This window comes from Manis javanica, chromosome 15, assembly GCF_040802235.1.
Source record: "Manis javanica isolate MJ-LG chromosome 15, MJ_LKY, whole genome shotgun sequence".
NCBI lineage: Eukaryota > Metazoa > Chordata > Mammalia > Pholidota > Manidae > Manis > Manis javanica.
The window spans coordinates 61,183,869-61,203,270 of NC_133170.1; the positions used below are offsets into that span (position 1 = coordinate 61,183,869).

The 19,402-nt window shown below is 42.6% G+C and overlaps 1 protein-coding gene across 9 annotated transcripts in view; it reads left to right on the forward strand.

Moving 5' to 3' along the window:
- The window catches only part of MYRIP (myosin VIIA and Rab interacting protein), a 229,277-nt gene extending 223,272 nt beyond the window's left edge, over nt 1-6,005 (forward strand). For 7 of the 9 annotated variants that reach the window (XM_073224000.1, XM_073224006.1, XM_073223999.1 and 4 more), the window contains 2 exons: nt 1,039-1,154; nt 4,459-6,005. In XM_073224000.1, coding sequence (XP_073080101.1) covers nt 1,039-1,154; nt 4,459-4,491 — 149 coding nt within the window. In that variant the 3' untranslated portion in view covers nt 4,492-6,005. The remainder of the gene's footprint in view (nt 1-1,038; nt 1,155-4,458) is intronic. The other 2 variants (XR_012125972.1, XM_073224002.1) reach the window with 2 other exon arrangements.
- The last annotated feature ends 13,397 nt before the right edge of the window (nt 6,006-19,402 follow it).

The following is a 19,402-nucleotide window of genomic DNA, read 5'->3' on the forward strand; positions in this document are numbered from 1 at the left end:
GGCTAAATCCTTCTGGGGATGTGTGGGAGACATATGACTGCCCTGGGTGTGTGCTGCTCAAGGAGCAGTAAGGTGAGATACTACCTGGAGGTCACTCTGGGGCAGTGGGGCTCATTAACTCCCTGGTACTTCTGACCTGCCCCACACATGAGCCAAGCAAGAGAGGTGGTGCTTACAGTAGGATGCTGTCAGAATGTGCTGGAATGGTGACTGTCAGGGAGGTGTGGGTGCCCAACCTGGAAGGGAAGTGAGCAATGCCAGTTATGCCACCCTCACCACTGGACATTTCATTAATCTCCCTGGATTCAGGATCCATCCAATATGATACCAAACTAGAAATTTAGGTCTACAAATGAGAAGAGTAGAAAGTCAGAAGATGCATGTTTGAGTCTTGATTCCACCATTCATTGTCCAACAAACACATACAGAGTGCCCACTTTGTGTTCCACAAAACCCTATATAACCAAAATTTATTACAGATGATCCCTTGTTAGAAACCCTTGTGTCAGTACATGTTTCAGAATTCCTGGGACCTTAGAAAGGTAATATGTTACATGTGCTATATTTTCATAACAGCCCCCTCCCCCGGAGGTCTGGGCCATCGTCTGATAAACCCATTAATATCCTTGCAGCAAAGTGTGAGAATGTTCACAGTTGGTGGGACGGACAAGGATTTCAAGTGGAGGCAAGTCAGTTCAAGTCAGGTTTTGCCATCAGACAATTTTGGCTCCAAAGTTGTAAAGATTTGCAGTTTTTAGAGCCTGTCATGTTTCAGAATTGCACGTGAGAACTTACGGGCTGTACTGGGTTATCCTCAAGCTACCATCACCCAGAAAGCTCTAATAATGCCTTGAGTTATTTGGTTCATCATAAAAATAAACACAAAACAAAAAGATTCCACAATCAGACCTATGGACCAAATCTAGAATGCAATGCCAAGTTTTGGGTGAAAATCTGGGTGATCTGGCACCTGGTCTTTCTTCCTGAGCAACCAGTCCAGCTTCTGGGTAATGCTTACTCCCATTTGTTTCCTGTTAGCTGAAAAAACGGAGGCATCTTCAGTGACCATTAAAACATTTAACCGCAACTTCGTTCTCCAAGGCTCCTCGATAGACAGGACTGTAGAGAGGAAAAGCTCCAGCAAGGACTCGCCGGTGAGTGGCCCTGCCTGCTGCCCACACTCTCTCAGTCCCTGGCATACCTCCACTCTGCAGCTCCATAGTCTTCTGGCATAGTCTCATGGTTTGTTGGTTGGGTGGTGAGGGTAAAGAGAGGTAATGAATTGCTAACCTCTTTGATATGTGGACACACAGTCTCAACAGTATCTCCAGCTCCTTATAAGAACCAGGTTTGATGTAAGAGAAATAGAAATACGTACACAGGAATGTAAGGTCTGGTTGAGGTATAAAAGTTTTTATTCTGTCTTTGATCCCTATCCACGCTTCCTTAAATTTCTTGTTAGCCATTAATTACTTGTGTTCCTGAAAAAAGTCAGCAGCTGCCCCTAAATGTGGCAAAGGAAGGAGGAGTTTGATTTGCACAAACTGGAGATCATATAGAGAGGGCTTACAGATTGTTTGGCTAAACACCAACATATGCTCCAAAATTTTGGCAAATGCTTGATGCCGCTGCCATGGGAAATGACCATCCAGCTAAACCGCCTTTGTTCCATAATGAGCCATTGTAGAGGGTGGTGGTGTCTGCAGTGACAAGATAAGCAAGGACCAATGTATTCTGCTGCCTTTTCTGTGTCCCCTGCCCCTCCTTGCCCTCCACCCGTTGTCAACCCTGTGTCAGGAGCCCAGACCGCTGGTCATGGCCTGATGGAGGCAGCCCCTTTTGAGCGGAGGCTGCTGCATCTCTCGGGCACCATGTAGCAACATGCTGCTCATGGCCTCCCCCACCGGTCAGCCATTGCCCCTGACCCTTCAACATTCACTTACCGTGCTCCTGGCTATTAATACAAAGGACTAAAAAGATGCATTATCACACTAAAAGAGCAGGCAACTAGGGCCAGGAAGAATCTGTTATAAGTAAGAGAGTTTAGTATAAATTATTTTTCATAGAGATAAAAAGCAGGTCACTGGTTGCCAGGGGATGTGGGGAGGTTTTACTTTAGAATGATGGTATGTTTTGAAACTACATATAGTGTTTGCCCAACATGTGGATGTACTAAATGCCACTGAATTGTTCACTTTAAAACAGTTAATTTTATGTTATATGAATTTTCACCTCAAGAAATTATTTTTAAAAGTAAATTCACACAAAGAAGTTAAAAATTAAGGAATGGATAGTATTTACTAACCAAATGCAAACAAAGAGGAAAGGGCAGAAACACTACTTTCAAACAAAGTAGAATTCAAGAGCAGAAGCTTTCAGAGAAAAGGAGAGATGTTTCAATTTAGATACAGTAAGGAGGTATCCTTTCTTGATTTGGCAAACAACAGAGCAACACAATTTATTGTGCTATGGTTGGTGACTTTAAAATTCCTTTGTCAGCCCTTGGAAGCCCAAGTATACCAAAAATAAATACAAGTTAGAGAATTTGAATAGTGTGATCATTAAGCTTTAGTTAAGATATTTATTTAACTTCATACTCTACAGAGGATCCACCTTTTTTCCAAACATTAGTGGACCATTTATAAAAATTTGTTTTATACAAAGAAAGCCTCCATAAATTCCAAAAAGGAGAAAGTATAAAACTACCTTCTGTGACCTCAACTTGGAAAATATTTTCAAACAGTGCTGTCCAATAGAGCCTTCTGAAATTATGGAAATGTTCTATATTTGAAGTAACCAATATGGTAGCCACCAACCACATATGGCTATGATCCCTTGAAATGTGGCTACTGCCTTGAAGGCACTGATTTTTTAAATGTACTTAATTTTAGTTATTTTAGATGTAAACAGCTACATGTGGGTAGTGAATACCATACTGGACAGAGAAAATGTAGAAAACTAGCATGAAAGTTACAACAGAAACTCTACTTGGAAGTCAGAAAGTGTGTGCACGCACATACACGGCCATACATACACACGCACACCACGTGGGCCGTTTCCAAGTAACTACTGCATTAAAGAGGAAAGCAAGTCCACAGAGTATTTAGAAAATGAAAACATTTCATATATCAAAACAAATGGGATACATATAAAACTACACCGAGTCAAAATCATAGTATTGAATATTTTCTCCATTATTAAAGAAGCAAAACTAATGAACAGGACATTGAATTCCAGACTTGAAAGATGAGTGCAAAACCAATTAAGACCAGAAAACTGTGAAAATGATCATGAATCCAAGAGGTTACTCTTTGGAAAAATATGAAAAAGTAAGTGTTTTGTGAGCCAAATCAAGAAAAAAAATAAAAGAGATTCTAATGAAGATGCAAATGTTTTATTTAAATATTCAATGTAATATAAATCTATGCTAATAAATTTAAAGTCTTAATTCTAATTAAATCAGAATATTAGTAAAAACTGACAAATAAAAATTTTTAATTTATTAAAACTTCAAAGACAGATTTTCTGGCAAAATGGTTTTGCTGATAAAATTTTCAGGGATGTTTAATTCCTATGCAATATAAAATATTCCAGAACATTAAAAAAATTGCAAACTGAAAGATTCATGTTGTGAAGCTACTATAACCCCAACTCCCAGACCCTGACCTGGCTGATAAGCGTGTACATCTGCTCCATGCCCCTCACACACAGGCACACACAGACATGCACAAACCACACTCCAGTTGTACTTCTTCAGATATACAGAGATGCAGCATACTAAATAAAATATTAGCATATTAAATGCAGCAGTACATGAAATATAAATCACCAGGTAAATTTTACAGGAATACCAGGATACCTTTAATATTAAGATACTGATAAACACCAATAATTTATTAAGAAAAGTAATTTCTTCCCAAAATAATTTATAGTTTAATCTAATTCTCATACAATTCTCAGTGGGATGTTCTTTTGAACTCAAGTTCATATAAGAATAAACCAGAAAGAACTGGCAAAGGCATTTTGCAAAATTGAAGTGATTTTTCCTGCCAGATTTTAAAACAAATTAAGAGCTATAGATGAGTTGATGATAAAGGTATAGAATAGAATGCTGAGAAATAGATACAGGCATATATGAAGAATGTATCTTATGATTTTTAAAACATTAACAAATAGAGAAGGTATATATTGTTCTAAAACTGCTGGGCAAGTTGTCCATGGATAGTAGTGGAAAGGGAATAAAATTAAATAGTTGTCTTACTCCATATGCCAAAATAAGCTTCAGATGGATTATGTAAAAAAATGCATCACTTTTTCAGTATTGTGAAATATGTAACTGGTCAATGAGCATGAACACCTTTTAAGGTAAAAAAAAAAAAAGCACAGTAGACTTGGTTTTCATTGCCTCTTCTCAGTTTTACCAAGTGGCTGAGAGCAGGTGTTCGCTGTCTCCCTCAGGAGCCTGCCCAGGAGTCAGCTGCCATGTATTAGCGCCATGGAACCCCACTGCCAGTGACCCACTGCCGCCAGCCGTACCCAACAGTGCCTTGACCCACAGCCACCAAAGCCTGCACGGATTTCCACCTGAGGAGAGAGCCTGGGAGGCTCAGTGCCACTGCCCACTGCAAGGGCTGCCCGATACCTAGGCCCAGTGCCCTCCCAGAGCCAGCATGGCGCTGGCGTCCGCTCTCTGCCTTAGGCCCCCAGGGAATCCGAGATGCTGGCAGCCAACAGCAGAGCTCCACCTTTTCCCAGGTTGCTTTGCTGCTGTGTGTTGTCTTAGTTTTTTTTTTTTAATCCCTTGGTTCAACTAGAATCACATGTCAAGTATTTCTCCAAAGGAAAATGGCTGGGGTGGGGGCGCGGAGGGGAGGGAGATGGGTACTATCATTTCATCTGTTACCAGTTCTCGTTAGTCACTCACAAGCACCTTTGTCCTACCAATGCTAAGGGGAAGTGAAGATGCCCCTGTATGCACAAGCAACTGTCTACTTTGGGGAACACTCACCCATCCAGGATGCAGGTCTCCCTTCAGCCACCTCCTTCCTGCTAGACTGCCTGCAGCCCTCCCTGCCATTCCCATGGCTTGTAGTCAAGCCAGAATACAAGCTCTGATTCACCCGTGCCCTGCCAGGTCCTCCTGCAACAACATCCCCTTGAGGACATGCGCTTCTTCCCTGGACTTACTGAGGTTCCCCACTCCGAAGGGGAGGGGGCTTGACTTAACTTTGTGGCCCTGTCCAGAATCAACATGATGCAGCCCAGCAGTGGCCACAGATGAGAGTCAGGTAAGTGGGTTCCTTACCTAAATGAACTACAACCATGTCAGAAAATGTCCTCCAAAATTTATTTCCCAATAAATATTCAGCAAAAGTAGTAAAATGAAATGACTTAAAGATAAAAATTGCTAAGGAACAGCCTTAGAAAACATACAGGTAAGAAGAAAACAAGGACAAACTAAATTTAATGAACACAAACGTCAACATGAACTGCACATTTGTGGTCTCAAATGTATGATGGCCCAGAGTGTGTTTAAGCACATGGAATTGAATTTCATTTAACTGAACATTAACAGCCTTTTTAAAATTTGCCTCTGATATATTCTAAATCTAAGAAAACAGAAGGCAGGAGGCAGGGGAACAGCATGACCAATGTTTACTCAGCGACTGTGTGGAAGGAGGCAACACTCTCCTCATTTCATTCCTATAGCAACCCTATGCAGCAGGCATGCCCACTTTGCAGATTTGGAAACTGAGGGCCAAAGAGATTACTTTTCCCAAGTCACACCTTCAAGCTAAGTATAACCAGGATGCCTCCCAAAAGCCTCACTCTCTTTCCAACTCTGCATCCTTGCTGCTGTGCACCTGACTGGGCCTGATGTTCTGCCGAAGTGTGTGATGACCCACTCTTGACAGGGGTCTACCTACCTTCCAATAATACTCCTTGTCGATGCTGTGTATGTGGTAAACAGAAATGACTCCTTTGAAATAAACTACATCTTTGGATTTTTGTTCTGTTGGTGTGACTCAAAGAAAACATACAAAATTTAAAAACACTACGAAAAAAAGGTCTGAGCTCCAAATAGAACTCAGACCTTTTTTCTTTAAGAGGCATGAAAAGCAACTATTGTGTCACGGTGTTAAAATATTTCAATTTTCTTTGACAAAAATGTGTACTGTGTAAGCCTTGCGGAAAAAAAAAAAAGCAGCTGCCTGCTCTATGGCATTTGAAATTTTATAAAGGGTTCCTTGTGCCAAATAAGTGCAAGTATTTAATTTACTATTAGAAACCATAAGCATCTGTTATAGTTCCAGAAGAATTATTTTATCATCAAGTGATTTTGATCTTCAGTGTCAATATTTATATTCAGATTAATTTTTATAAATGAAAATATTTTAATGATCTAAGAAAATGCAAAGAGGCCCATGTCTTAATGATTTCTGAAATGCTTGCCTTCATGTGACATGCACATTGCCAAGACTTACTGTCAAAAGACATGATTAAGAAGTAAAAGTCATTTATGAAAATCACGTTTGTGGGCATGTGCTGTTTTGGTCGGAGAGGACTGGGAGTGAAGAGCAAACAGGGAAAGATGTTGACAGGTGGCCCTTGGAGGGGCTGAGACCCAAAGCCGCTGCTGGCCCTTCCAGCCACTCGCCTCTCCGTCACTTGTTCTCCTGAGAACACGGTTTCCCAGTGACCACGTTTACAGAGAGGTTCTCAAAGCCAGGAGTGGAGTGGGCAGGGTGTCACCTCACTGATGTCACAAATGAGGTGAGGGCTGTTGCTGTTCGCACACAGCGGCAGCTGCTGAACATCTGCAATGACCAGGACACACCCCAAAGGGTTAGCCAAGGCTGAGAACCCCAGGTCAGACCCTGGACGTAAGCCTGGATGTCAGAGGAGAAGCCCCTCCTGATCACTGTGGGGTCCGTGTAGCTGAGCAGGAATCAGGACAGTGATTCTCCCTGAGGTTTTCATAGGCTCAGTGGCAACTGTCACTACTCTGAGGCTGGTCTGCCCAGGCCTGGCCCCTGTCATCCCCAGACAGGAAAGGAATCCTCCACTAACCTGAAATGAGTAAGTGAATAAAAATGCTAATAGAGCTGAGAGTCTTCTCCTTCAGGTAGCCTAGGACAGTAGTGCTCATACTTGAGTGGGAATCAGAACCACCAGTAAACACTTGATTCATGGGATAAATCCAATGCTCCCAGTCCTTGTCTACCTTTCTACACTACCACTCCTATGCCCAGCTCAGTAATGCTGGCTGAGCATTAATAACAAGCTCACATTTAGGTTGACAGGGCATTTCAGATGGGGGTAGTGGGAGGGAGATAACATTTTTCCCTAAGAAATAAATGTTTGATTTGCCATGACACACACACAAAAAATGTGACCCAATATTCAAAGCAGTTGAAGGCTGCCAGAAAAAACTTCCATGTACTGGCTCCGCAGCTTATCACTTCATCCATAAAATGGGTTACAAAAATCTTCCTCATGGTGTTGATAAAGGTTAAATGAATCAACATGAGAAATTCAGTAAAATGCTTGGTAACCACAGGCACTCAGAGCTTGTTTCCTGATTCTCTTAGGAGAAGAAAATCGTTGAAATATCGGCACCATGACTTATGCAAAACGCTGTGCCTCAGAGTCTACTCACTGCCCTAAAATATTTATGCCTGTTCCTCTACCTCTGGGAGGTGCACTTCCCTGCCCCACTGAACCTGGGCTTGGCTGTGTGGCTTGCCTCATGGTCAGTGGAGCATAGCTCTGTGTCTTAGTCTCTCCTGGCTGCTATAACAAAACACCAGAGACAGAGTAGTTTATAAACAACAGAATTTTTTCACGTTCCTGGAGGCTTGAAGTCCAAGGTCAGGGTGCTGGTGTGGCTGGGTTCCACCAAGAGCTATTGCTGACTACCAACTTCTCGCTGTGCCTCAGTTGGTAGAAGGGGTGAGGAAGCTCTCTGGAGCCTCTTTTTAAAGTATCCTGCCCCAATCATGCAGGCAGACCTCCTATGACCTAATCACCTCCCAAATGCCCTACCTTCTATTATCAATGGTTTGGGCTTGGCCATGTGACTTCCTCTGGCTAATGAGATTATTAGCCAAATAGCTAAATAAAAGGCTTGAAATATGTTTATGGAGTTGGGCTTGTCCACTTACTGGTAGGTAAATTTTGCAGTTCGCTACAAAGTATTCCACAGGCAGCCCACTGGTCCAAGGAACAGATTCATACCCAACCTGCAGCCTGAAGACAGCCTTAGCTCAGTCCAGCAAAGATGAGCAAAGCCACCCAGCCAACCTGCAGACATATGAGCAGAAGAAACGATTACTCTTTTAAACACTGAGTTTGCAGGTGGTTTATTATGCAGCAACAGCTAACTGATACACTACTGAAAATTTAGTTTCATCACCTTAGATTAATCCTTGTTAACACAAGGGATGAAGATGAGTTAATATCAAAAGTAAAGTCACATGTCAATATAAAGGATTATAAGCAAGCCTACAAGAGATTCTCTTCAAACCCAAAGACACACAGACTAAAAGTCAAGGGATGGGAAAAGATATTTCATGCAAATAATAGGGAGAAAAAAGCAGGAGTAGCTGTACTTATATCAGACAAAACAGATTTCAAAACAAAGTAATAAGAGACAAAGAAGGACATTATGATAAAGGGGTCAGTCCAACAAGAGATATAGCCATTATAAATATATATGCACCCAATATAGGAGCACCTACATATGTGGAACAAACACTAACAGAAATAAAGAGGGAAATAGAATGCAATGCAGTCATTTTAGGAAACTTGAAACACCACTCACACCAAAAGACAGATCATGTAAGGACACAGAGGCACTGAACAACACATTAGAACAGATGAACCTAACAGACATCTTTAGAACACTCCATCCAAAAGCAGCACGATACACATTCTGCTCAAGTGTACATGGAACATTTTCCAGAATAAATCACATACTAGGCCACAAAAAGAGCCTCAGTAAATTCAAAAAGATTGAAATTGTGCCAACCAGCTTCTCAGACCACAAAGGTTTAAAACTAGAAATAAATAATGCAACAAAAACAAAAAAGCCCACAAACACATGGAGGTTTAACAACATGCTCCTAAATAATCAATGGATCAATGACCAAATTAAAACAGAGATCAAACAATATATGAAGACACATGAAAACAACTCAACTGCCCAAAACCTGCAGGATACAGCAAAGACAGTTCAGAGGAAAGTATATAACAATACAGGCTTACCTCAATAAAGAAGAACAGTCCCAGATGAACAGTCTAAAATCACAATTAATGAAACTACAAAAAGAACAAACAAGGCCCAAAGTCAGTAGAAGGAGAGATATAATAAAGATGAGAGGATAAATAAATAAAATTGAGAAAAATAAAACAATAGAAAGAATCAATGAAACCAGGAGCTTGGTTCTTTGAAAAAATAAAAATAGATAACCCCCTAGCCAGACTTAACAAGAAAAAACATAAACAATCAGAAATGAAAAATGAAAAATCACTACAGACACCACAGAAATTCAAAGAATTATTAGAGAATACTATGAAAAGTTATGTGCCAACAAATTGGATGACCTAGAAGAAATAGACAACTTCCTAGAAAAATACAACCTTCCAAGACTAATCCAGGAAGAAACAAAACCTGAACAGACAAACTACCAGCAATGAAATCAAATTGGTAATAAAAAAGAAATCCCCAAAAATAAATTCCAAGTGCAGACGACTACACAGCCAAACTCTACCAAATATTTAAAGAGCTAATACCCATCCTTCTTAAAGCATTCCAAAAAGTAGAAGAGGAAGGAATAGTTACAAACTCATTCTATGAGGCCAGCATCATTCTAATGCCAAAACCAGACAAAGACACTACAAAAAAAGAAATTTACATTCCAATATCCCTGATGAACATAGACACAAAAATTCTCAGTAAAACATTAGCAAACAAAATCCAAAGATACATAAAAAAGACCATCCATCATGACCAAGTGGGATTTATTCCAGGAATGCAAGGATGGTATGATATTCATAAATCAATCAATATCATACACAACATTAACAAAAAGAAAGATTAAAAACCACATGATCATCTCAATAGGTGCTGAAAAAACATTTAACAAATTCAACATCCATTCATGATTTTAAAAAACTCTCAACAAAATGGGTATAGAGGTATGTACCTCAACATAACAAAGGTACAACAAACCCACAGACAACATCATACTTAACAGTGAAAAGCTGAAAGCTTTTCCTCTAGGGCTGGGAACAAGACAAGGATGCCCACTCTTACCACACTTACTCAATATAGTACTGGAGGTCCTAGCCATGGCAGTCAGACAACACAAAGAGATAAAAGGCATCTAGATTGGTAAGGAAGAAGTTAAACTGTCATTATTTCCAAAGGACATGATAATATACATAGAAAACCCTAAAGACTCCACCAAAAAACTACTAGAACTAATAACTGAATTCAGCAAAGTTGCAGGATACAAAATTAATACACAGAAATCTGTTGCATTTCTATATACTAACAACAAACTAGCAGAAGGTGAAATCAGGAAAACAATTACATGTACAATTGCATCTAAAAGCAGAAAATACCTAGGATAAGCCTAACCAAGGAGGTGAAAGACCTCTACTCTGAAAACTATAAGACACTGATGAGAGTATTTAAGGAGACACCAATATATGGAAATCTATCCTGTGCTCATGGATAGGAAGAGTTAATATTGTCAAAATGGCCATCCTGCCTGAAGCAATCTTCAGATTCAATGCAATCCCTATCAAAATTCCAACAGCATTCTTCAGTGAATGAGAAAAAGTAGTTCTAAAATTCATATGAAAACACAAAAGACCCCAAATACCCAAAGCAATCCTGACAAGGGAGAACAAAGCTGGGGGAATTAAGCTCCCTAACTTCAAGCTATGCTACAAAGCCACAGTAATCAAAACAATTTGGTACTAGCACAAGAACAGACCCATAGATCAATGCAACAGAATAGACAGCTCAGATATAAACCCACACATATATGGCCAATTAAGATATGATAAGAAGTCATGAATATACAATGGGGAAAAGACAGCCTCTTCAACAACTCATGTTGGCAAAACTGGACAGCTACATATAAGAGGATGAAATTGGATTATTGTCTAACTCCATACACAAAAGTAAACTCAAAATGGATCAAAGACCTGAATGTAAGTCATGAAACCATAAAACTATAGAAGAAAACATGGGCAAAATCTCTTGATTATAAACATGAGCAACTTTTCCCTGGACACATCTCCTAGGGCAAGGGAAACAAAATAAAAAATGAACAAATGGGACTACATCAAATTAACTTCTGTACAGCAAAGGACATCAGCAGCAGAACAAAAAGGTATTCTATAATACGGGAGAATATATTCATGAACGATGTATCAAATCTGGGGCTAACTTCCAAAATATTTAAAAAACTCACATTCCTCAATACCCAAAAAACAAATAACCCCTTTTAAAAAATGGGCAGAGGAGCTGAACAGACAGTTCTCCAAAGAAGAAATTTTGTTGGCCAATAGGCACATGAAGAGATGCTGCACATCGTTAATCATCAGGGAAATGCAAATTAAAACCACAATGAAATATCACCTCACACTAGTTAGAATGGCCACTGTCCAAAAGACAAGACACAACAAATGCTGGTGAGGATGCAGAGAAATAGGAACCCTCCTACACTGTTGGTGGGACTGAAAATTGGTGCAACAACTGTGGAATATGGAGGTGCCTCAAAAAACTAAAACAAAAATACCATTTGACCCAGAAATTCCACTCCTAGGAATTTACCCAAAGAAAACAAGGTCCCTGATTCAAAAAGACATATTCATCCCTATGTTTATCACTGCTCTATTTACAATAGCCAAGAAATGGAAGCAACCTAAGTGTCCATCAGTAGATGAATGGATAAAGGAGATGTGGTACATATACACAATGGAATACTATTCAGCCATAAGAAGAAAACAAATCCTACCATTTGCAATAACATGGATGAAGCTAGAGGGTATTATGCTCAGTGAAGTAAGCCAGGTGGAGAAAGACAAGTACCAAATGATTTCCCTCATTTGTGGAGTAAAAAAAACAAAGCAAAACTGAAGGAACAAAACAGCAGCAGACTCACAGACTCCAAGAAGGAACTAATCGTTATCAAAGAGGGTGTTGGGTACAGTGGGTGGGGAGGGAGAAGGGGACTAAGGAGCACTATAATTCCCAATCACAATATAGGTCGATCACGGAGAAAGCAGTACAGCATGGAGAAGGTAAGTAATGCCTCTATAGCATCTTACTATGCTGATAGACAGTGACTGCAATGGTGGGGGTGCGGGGCGGGTGAGGACTTGATAATATGGGTGGATGTTGAAACCACAATGTTGTTCATGTGAAACATAAGATTTTATATCAATGATACTTTAATAAATAAAAAGGATTATAAGCAAACAATTGAGCCACTTGGTTTTGACATTCCACAAGTTCTATATGAAACTTCTTTTGCATTTCTGGGAGCCTCTCTTAGTGTGTGTGTATTGATCTTTCACAAACAGCCCTCTATTCATTGAAACTATTGATAAAACATTAAAGCACCAAAGACACTAGGTGTGTTCCTTTAAAAATAATGTATCAGCCAGTCTATTTTCTCTCAGGGGAAATATTTCCCCTGCAAAATTTGCATTTTACAGAACAGTTGGTTATGTGAGCCTTCAGTCTCTGCAACTGAATTATAATTATGATAAAGTACAAATAAATGGAGATGCATTTTAAAGAGATTTCAAGGAGCTAGAGAGCTCTAATATCCATTTCAAACATGGGAAACTTCAAATAAGCTATTCAGAAGGATCCAGTTTGGCAGAATCAAGTCCTAAAATATAGAAAAATATGTTTTAAATCAAAGTTATCATGTTTGATAAAAATGGAACATTTAAAGCAGTTTCCCACACATTAGTGTGCAAACACTTCCTGCTGCAGCCTGTCTGGGGCCCACAGTGCTGCATTTCCACAAGCCCCCAGGTGATGCCCGGGCTGCTGGCCACACCTGGACTGGCAAGATTCCATAGAGGCCCTCAGATGCCCCTTACCCACAGTGGTTACCTGGTCACTGAGGCCTCTTTTGTGACTTCTCTCCCTTCATTCTCATGTTCCCCCTCCCTCAACATGTATCCTGGGGTCACCTCCCAATTAACTGCTTGAAACAGAGTCTATTTGGAAAAAACCCAGCTAAGCCATCCCCAGCACTGCACGTATGCGTCTGAACATCTTTCTCCTGCAACAACCTGAAAGCTTCCTAAGGAACTGGGTTCTCTTCGTCCCACACAGAGCCCAGCACAGAGCAGGTGCTTGAAACAAATTTGGCTCATCTAGGGTGGCCACGTGGACCTAACTGTGCAGACTGCAGTTACCCCTTGCTCATGTGACATAAAGACTGCACAGTGGGGAGTGGTCCCTCTCAGGGGTGGGGGGTGAGCTCCTCCCAACACTGAACATAGAAGAAGAATCTCAACACCAAGATACAGGAGCAGGAGGCCCCCAGACCTCCACTTCAGCCTCAGCCTTCTCCTAGAGACAGTGAGCCAAGCCCAGGTGGCAGTGCACAGCCCAGGCGCCCGCTGCTCGGAGCCCACACACCCGCACGGCCTGCAGGCCCCCTGAGACACCAGCAACTTCCACTGAGTTCAGCCAAGCATCTTAAAACATTGGCTCTAGGCCAAGGGAGAGTTAACAGAGCTTCCGGACACCATCACCCCACCCCCTGCCATCACTGATAAGGCAGGGGACACTGAGACCTGTTCCCGCTGACCTCTCTGATCACAGCCACAGGCCCAGCTGGGACCCACCCTTTTTCTGAGTGGATCTCTCTCCATCTTTTCCAATACAAAGCCAGAACTGGAACTCACAGGTGACAGCAGTGGTTTCTCAAGTAGGGTACAGTCTATACAAAGAGTATAGAAGATGGTCAATTGGGGGCAGGTGAAAGAAAATAGGAGACCCTCCATTTATGCTTATCTTTAATCTAGAAGCCTTACCAATATTAAATATATAGATGAGCACACATGTAAATAATCTATAAATGAATATACATATATTTGGGGGTGCATTGTCAAACTGATGGGATGTGTGGCCAAAAAAGTTTCAAGACTACCTACTAGAGAACCTAGTGAGGTTCTGAGTACTCAGACCCCACCCGCCCATGGGGAACAGTGACCTGAAGCAAGGCTCAAGGGGCAGCGGGAAGAATGGCACTGGTGGCAGGTAACCCACGGGGCCTCAGCTATCGGTCGGGCCCCAGGTGAGTGTTGTTCCATCCCTTTAGGGAAAAGCTTCCCGTGGTCTTCCCTGTCTTCCTTGCTCCTCCCCAGCCCAGGGAGGGAATGGCTACTTACTATCCAACTATCTTAACTGAAGTTCTGAAGAACGTCTGGTTACTGTTGCCCAGAAACAACCCCATGGGCTGCCTTGAGGTGCAGGGATTTCCGGTCTAGTTTCCCGTGGCACCTGGACGTGTGCCAAGGTTACCTCTCCCAGCTAGTAGGGGTAACAGCTGTGCAGCCCTGTGAGGTGGGGGAACCAGGGGGCAGCTCCTCCTCCACCCAGCAGTGCCTCCCTTGCACTCAGAGCCCAAAGCCCAGCCTGTTGGGAAGCTCTGGGAAGTCTTGGGCAGGAAAGGCGTACCCAACGTACCACACACTGTCAGCTCCCAGGCCCGGTGTGCCCCAGGACAGCCTGTACTCCACTCCACTCAAAGCAGTTTGGGCCGTGGGCCTTTTGGCACTCCCCAGACAGCCCACTGAGTATGCCATGTTCTCAGCTCTGTACTCAATCAATTAGGTTTGAGGGAGACACGACTGAGAGCCTGGGAGAGCCACCTCTCTCCATGGGTGTGCGTACCTATGCACCAGACGGCAGGCAGCAGCCCTGGCCCAGAGACACGAAGTGCCACCACCATGAGGTGCGAGGTGGTGAGGAGACAGGAGAGGCGGTGATGCTGTCCTCATTCCCTGAGCGGTAAGGTAATCACTGAATTGAAGGTGAAAGGGCTATTAGCAGGCAGTGATGGTAGTGTTTTCATGTACCCTTGCCTGTTTCCTGGTAATGACAATAATTTGCACAGAAAGTCTGTTCTGATTTATTCTGCCCTACTCTTCCGTTCATCACAAACCCACTGTGAAGTCAGAAACAGATTTTTATCCTTGAGGAAGGCCAGTCTTTAAGAGGGTTCTCTTTGCCCTGATAGACACAGACCATGTGTCATGAATGTTCTACTAAGAACACACTATGACTGACAGTTTCCACCCATCTGTACTTCAGGTCTTTGGAGAAGCATCCGGCAGTGAGCAGGCTGCTGTCCTCAGTCTGGCAGAATTTGGGTTCTTCTTTGTCTTTAAATGACACTGTAAGTATCTTCCCATGTCCAGCAGTGACTCTTCCTAGCAGCCCTGAGCTGTTGGGATGCTGTCTATGGAACAACAGCTCTGCTGTGTCACTCGGCCAGACATCAGCCTGGTGCCCTCTGATTGGTGAACAGTGCGATGACAAGGGAGCACATCACCCCTTCCTGTCCTGTGGCATTGACGTTCTGTTCTCCTGGCCTCCACTATCTCTGATTTCAGGAGGCAATGGACACCTTGGCTAATGCTAAAAAGACAGATCTAAATGCAGTTAGGAAGCCCGTTCCAGGCATTGTCAGAGCTGGGCTCTGACGAATGAGAATTCAGGACCATAGCTCCACTTACCCTCCATGAGTCACAAACCATTAGAGCTAGGGCCTTTCTCAATTCTGCATTTTCCCACAGTATATTCAGTCCCTCTAACTTTGAAAATCCTTATCCATCCTTTAAGGAGCCTCAGCTCAAATGTCACCTGCTCTCTGCTGGTCCCTGATCCCAACCCAGCCCAGGAGAATCCTAGTGTAACCCAGATGGTTGGAGGTGGAGATAGTTGAACTCAAAATCTAGGTTCATATCTACACTGGTTCAAACCCTAATTCTAAGCCCGTGAATTTGTGGGGACAAAGATCAAAGGTTTCTGGTCTTTGCTTCCTCGTTGCAGCCTCATTTTGCACTGCATCAACCTGGAAAGGAAATTCGACCCCTTTACCATTTTCACTTAAAACAACAAAGAGAACAATCAGCAGCCCTGTAGAGCTGGCCTCACAGCAGGGGCTGATGGGCAGCAGGAGCTGGCAGAGGGTGGGGTAGGGTGGGAGGCAGAGGGTACATCATGTAACCTAACTGAAAGTCCATTTTAGACATTTCTGTTCCTCAAAAGTTCTCTTTCCAGCCAATAGGGCTTTCCACACAGCCTAGTCTCCTGCTATGCCCTGCCTCCTTCTGTCCTCCAGGATTGCTTGACCAACTACACAGGCCTTCCTGGTGACTTGGCCCCGCTGAAACCTTGGGGCATAGGTCACACTGTCTGGCCTAAGCTTTAATGCAGAGACAGTTCTCCACCTGTGCAGACGCTGGGACTCACTGTGGGACAGCATTTCCCACCAAGTTGCATGGTTCCCTTCTTCACTGCATGCAGAGCATTGCGCATGGTCCCCCCCCATCATCCCATTTATCACGAATATATATCATCTATTTGCTTGTCTGGACTGATACAGTGCATTGTCTTTAATCCATGATTAATGGTAAGACACTGGAAAGTTCAGGAGGAAAGTGGCCTGATCAGATTTGTGAGTTTACTTATTCAATCACTCTGATTTTTTAGTGTAAGGACTGTGGGTAAATTAGCTAGGAGACTTTCTATAGAGTCCCGGAAGGAATCAAGACAGCCTAGATTAGGGCAGTGGGAAAGAATTTTGATGAATTGAGAAGACATTTTGGAAGCAGAAATGGTTTTGGAGTTAGTTGGATTAATGGGCAGTGAAAAGGACTGTGGTGCAAAGGATGCCCTCAGACCCCAGAACAACACTGGTTCTTCTCCCTAAGGTGCAGCCCTCTGACAGAAGACAGTGTTCTTTTGGATACGTTCAGTTGAGATACTGGCCAGGTGGATCGGTCCAGGAGGTAGGGGCATCACCATCTGTAGACAGCAGGGCTGGAGCCAGAGGTCTGAGTTACCAGGACACGATGGAGCTGGAAGTGGTGCACACGGATGGCTCACTGAGGACCTCATGCAGTAAGTACCGAGGGCCCTGCACCTGTGCAACTCTGTGTGGGCAGACGACGAGCAGTCAGAAGGGTACAAGGCAAGTCATAAGAGAATAATGTCAGGAAACAAGGAAGTTTAAAATGGAAAGAGTGAATGGCTACTGTAGTACATCCAGTAGTAGTACAAACACTGGATCATGACTCAGTTCCACCAACCAATAGGAAATGGAAGCACCAGGTTGAGCAGAATCTAGACAAGAAGATCAGTTTTTGGTCATGTTGAATTTAAGTGCTTCTACAACATCTTGATACACATACCATATGCAGATTATAAACACACATTCACTGGCTGAATTCAGCAACAATGCTTAGTGTCTACCCTCTGCCAGGCACAGTGCTAGGCACCGGAGAGGTTAAAAGGAGAAGGTATAATCTTACCCTCTGGAAGCTTGCAGTCCAGGAAGGGAGAAAAGACACAGAATTAATAATGCAAGAGGATGCAGTCAGCACAGAGCACCGTCATCCTGCTCAAGGATGAGGTGGAGGAGTCACAGGTTTCAAGGTGCCTTTTTATTTTCTGGAATGACACATTTTGGGGCTGGGAAATCTGTTCCTGCTGTGAGAGTTCTTGTGTTTCCTTTGATCTTGAGAATCTGTATTGTGCCCTGAGGCTCTTAATTGCCAGGGAGGAGAACCAGAATCTCTGGGGGGCTCTTGAAGAACACACTTGCCAGCCCATTCCCCTTCCAAAAGCCTAGTATCTCACACTAGCCTATTCCCTAACCACTTCCTTACCCGGCCCAAGGCAACAGTGACACTGAAAGCAGATGTTGCTGAGTCAGAAGCAGTCACAGAGGCCAGAGTGAGGGGGGAAGGAGAGGGTGGAAAGGCCCCCCTCATTTCCTGCCAGGGCTGCAGGGTCAGCAGCAGCTCCCTTAGCTGAAGCAGTGGAATAGAGATGGGATGTAGTAATATTTTCTTTTGCTCTGAAGTTTGCTCAGATTTTTGCTTGATCTGATTTTGCAATCTCCACACATTTTGATTAGCTACCCTGAAAGACACCTAAGGTATCATTCTGACTAACTAGAAGAATCATTCATGGACTAGTGGTACCATTTTCCCAGTACCGTAACTCAGCACCTCAGCTACAAAACATGATGACTGAGTTGATGGCTGACAGTTTATAATATTTTCACAACATCTTAGCTTATGCATGAAGACAAATCTCGTTCCATCTGTTTTCTCTGCTAATGGGTCAGTGATGTCCCCACAGCTATTTAGAGCAATTACATAGAAAATACCATGCTACTTTGAAAGCCAGATTGGTTTTTGATATTTCTAAGAGGTGAACGCCTTCATTCTTTTTCATCTGTAAGAAAAAGCCACATGGAATCCCTTTCTGCAGTTATTGTAAAAAGTGCTATAAAGTATATTATTTGTTATATTGCCTGGGGTCCTTTATTTACTTTGAAATTATTCTCCAAGAAGAAATGATGCTGCTCTTCGAATTCATTGCTGTTACTGACAGATCTGCAAATTCTCATGTTTCCATTAAGGAGTGTCATTATTAAAGAGAACATACTCAATGGGAAATAAGGTTTGCTGAAGAATAGTTTTTTTAAAAAAATCTAATCTGTTTTCTCATGCTCTCTCATGTCCTACCCATTTCTCAAGGCCGAATGCCTTTATTTACATAATTGCCCACTTGTTTCCCTTCCTCAAAGATGTTTTTGATGCAGGATAACCTCCTCTCCATCTTTATTCTTCTTTAGCACAAGGGGAAGTTCTAATGCATTTCCTTCTTGCTGGAGCTTATTGCACCAAATGGAAATTATCTAAGACCCTCCCTGGTCTCATGAATGTTTGGGAAGAGCTACCTACTCCACTTCAGCTCTATCCTTCTCATCCTGACACCATGATGCCTCCGAGTGCACCTGTGAGGTTGCCAGTCTGCTGTCCTCTGCTGAGGAGGACCACTACTCCTAACCCAGCCTCTGGGATGCACACTTTCTTCCCCTGGCATCCAAGACACCATCATCTCCTCCTCCTCCTCCTAGCTTAATGATCACACTGGCGTAGTCTAAGCTGAGAAGGAGACAGCTTAGGAGTTGGAAAGTGTGACCAACGATATGAAGAAAACTAAGATAAGGTGATGAATTTCTGGACAGTTTCGGGACCTGGGTAAGGTTAAGGAACTGAGAAATATTACCCTGGCTCTCATGAAGGTGAGGGAGATCGAATCATTTTTTTCTTT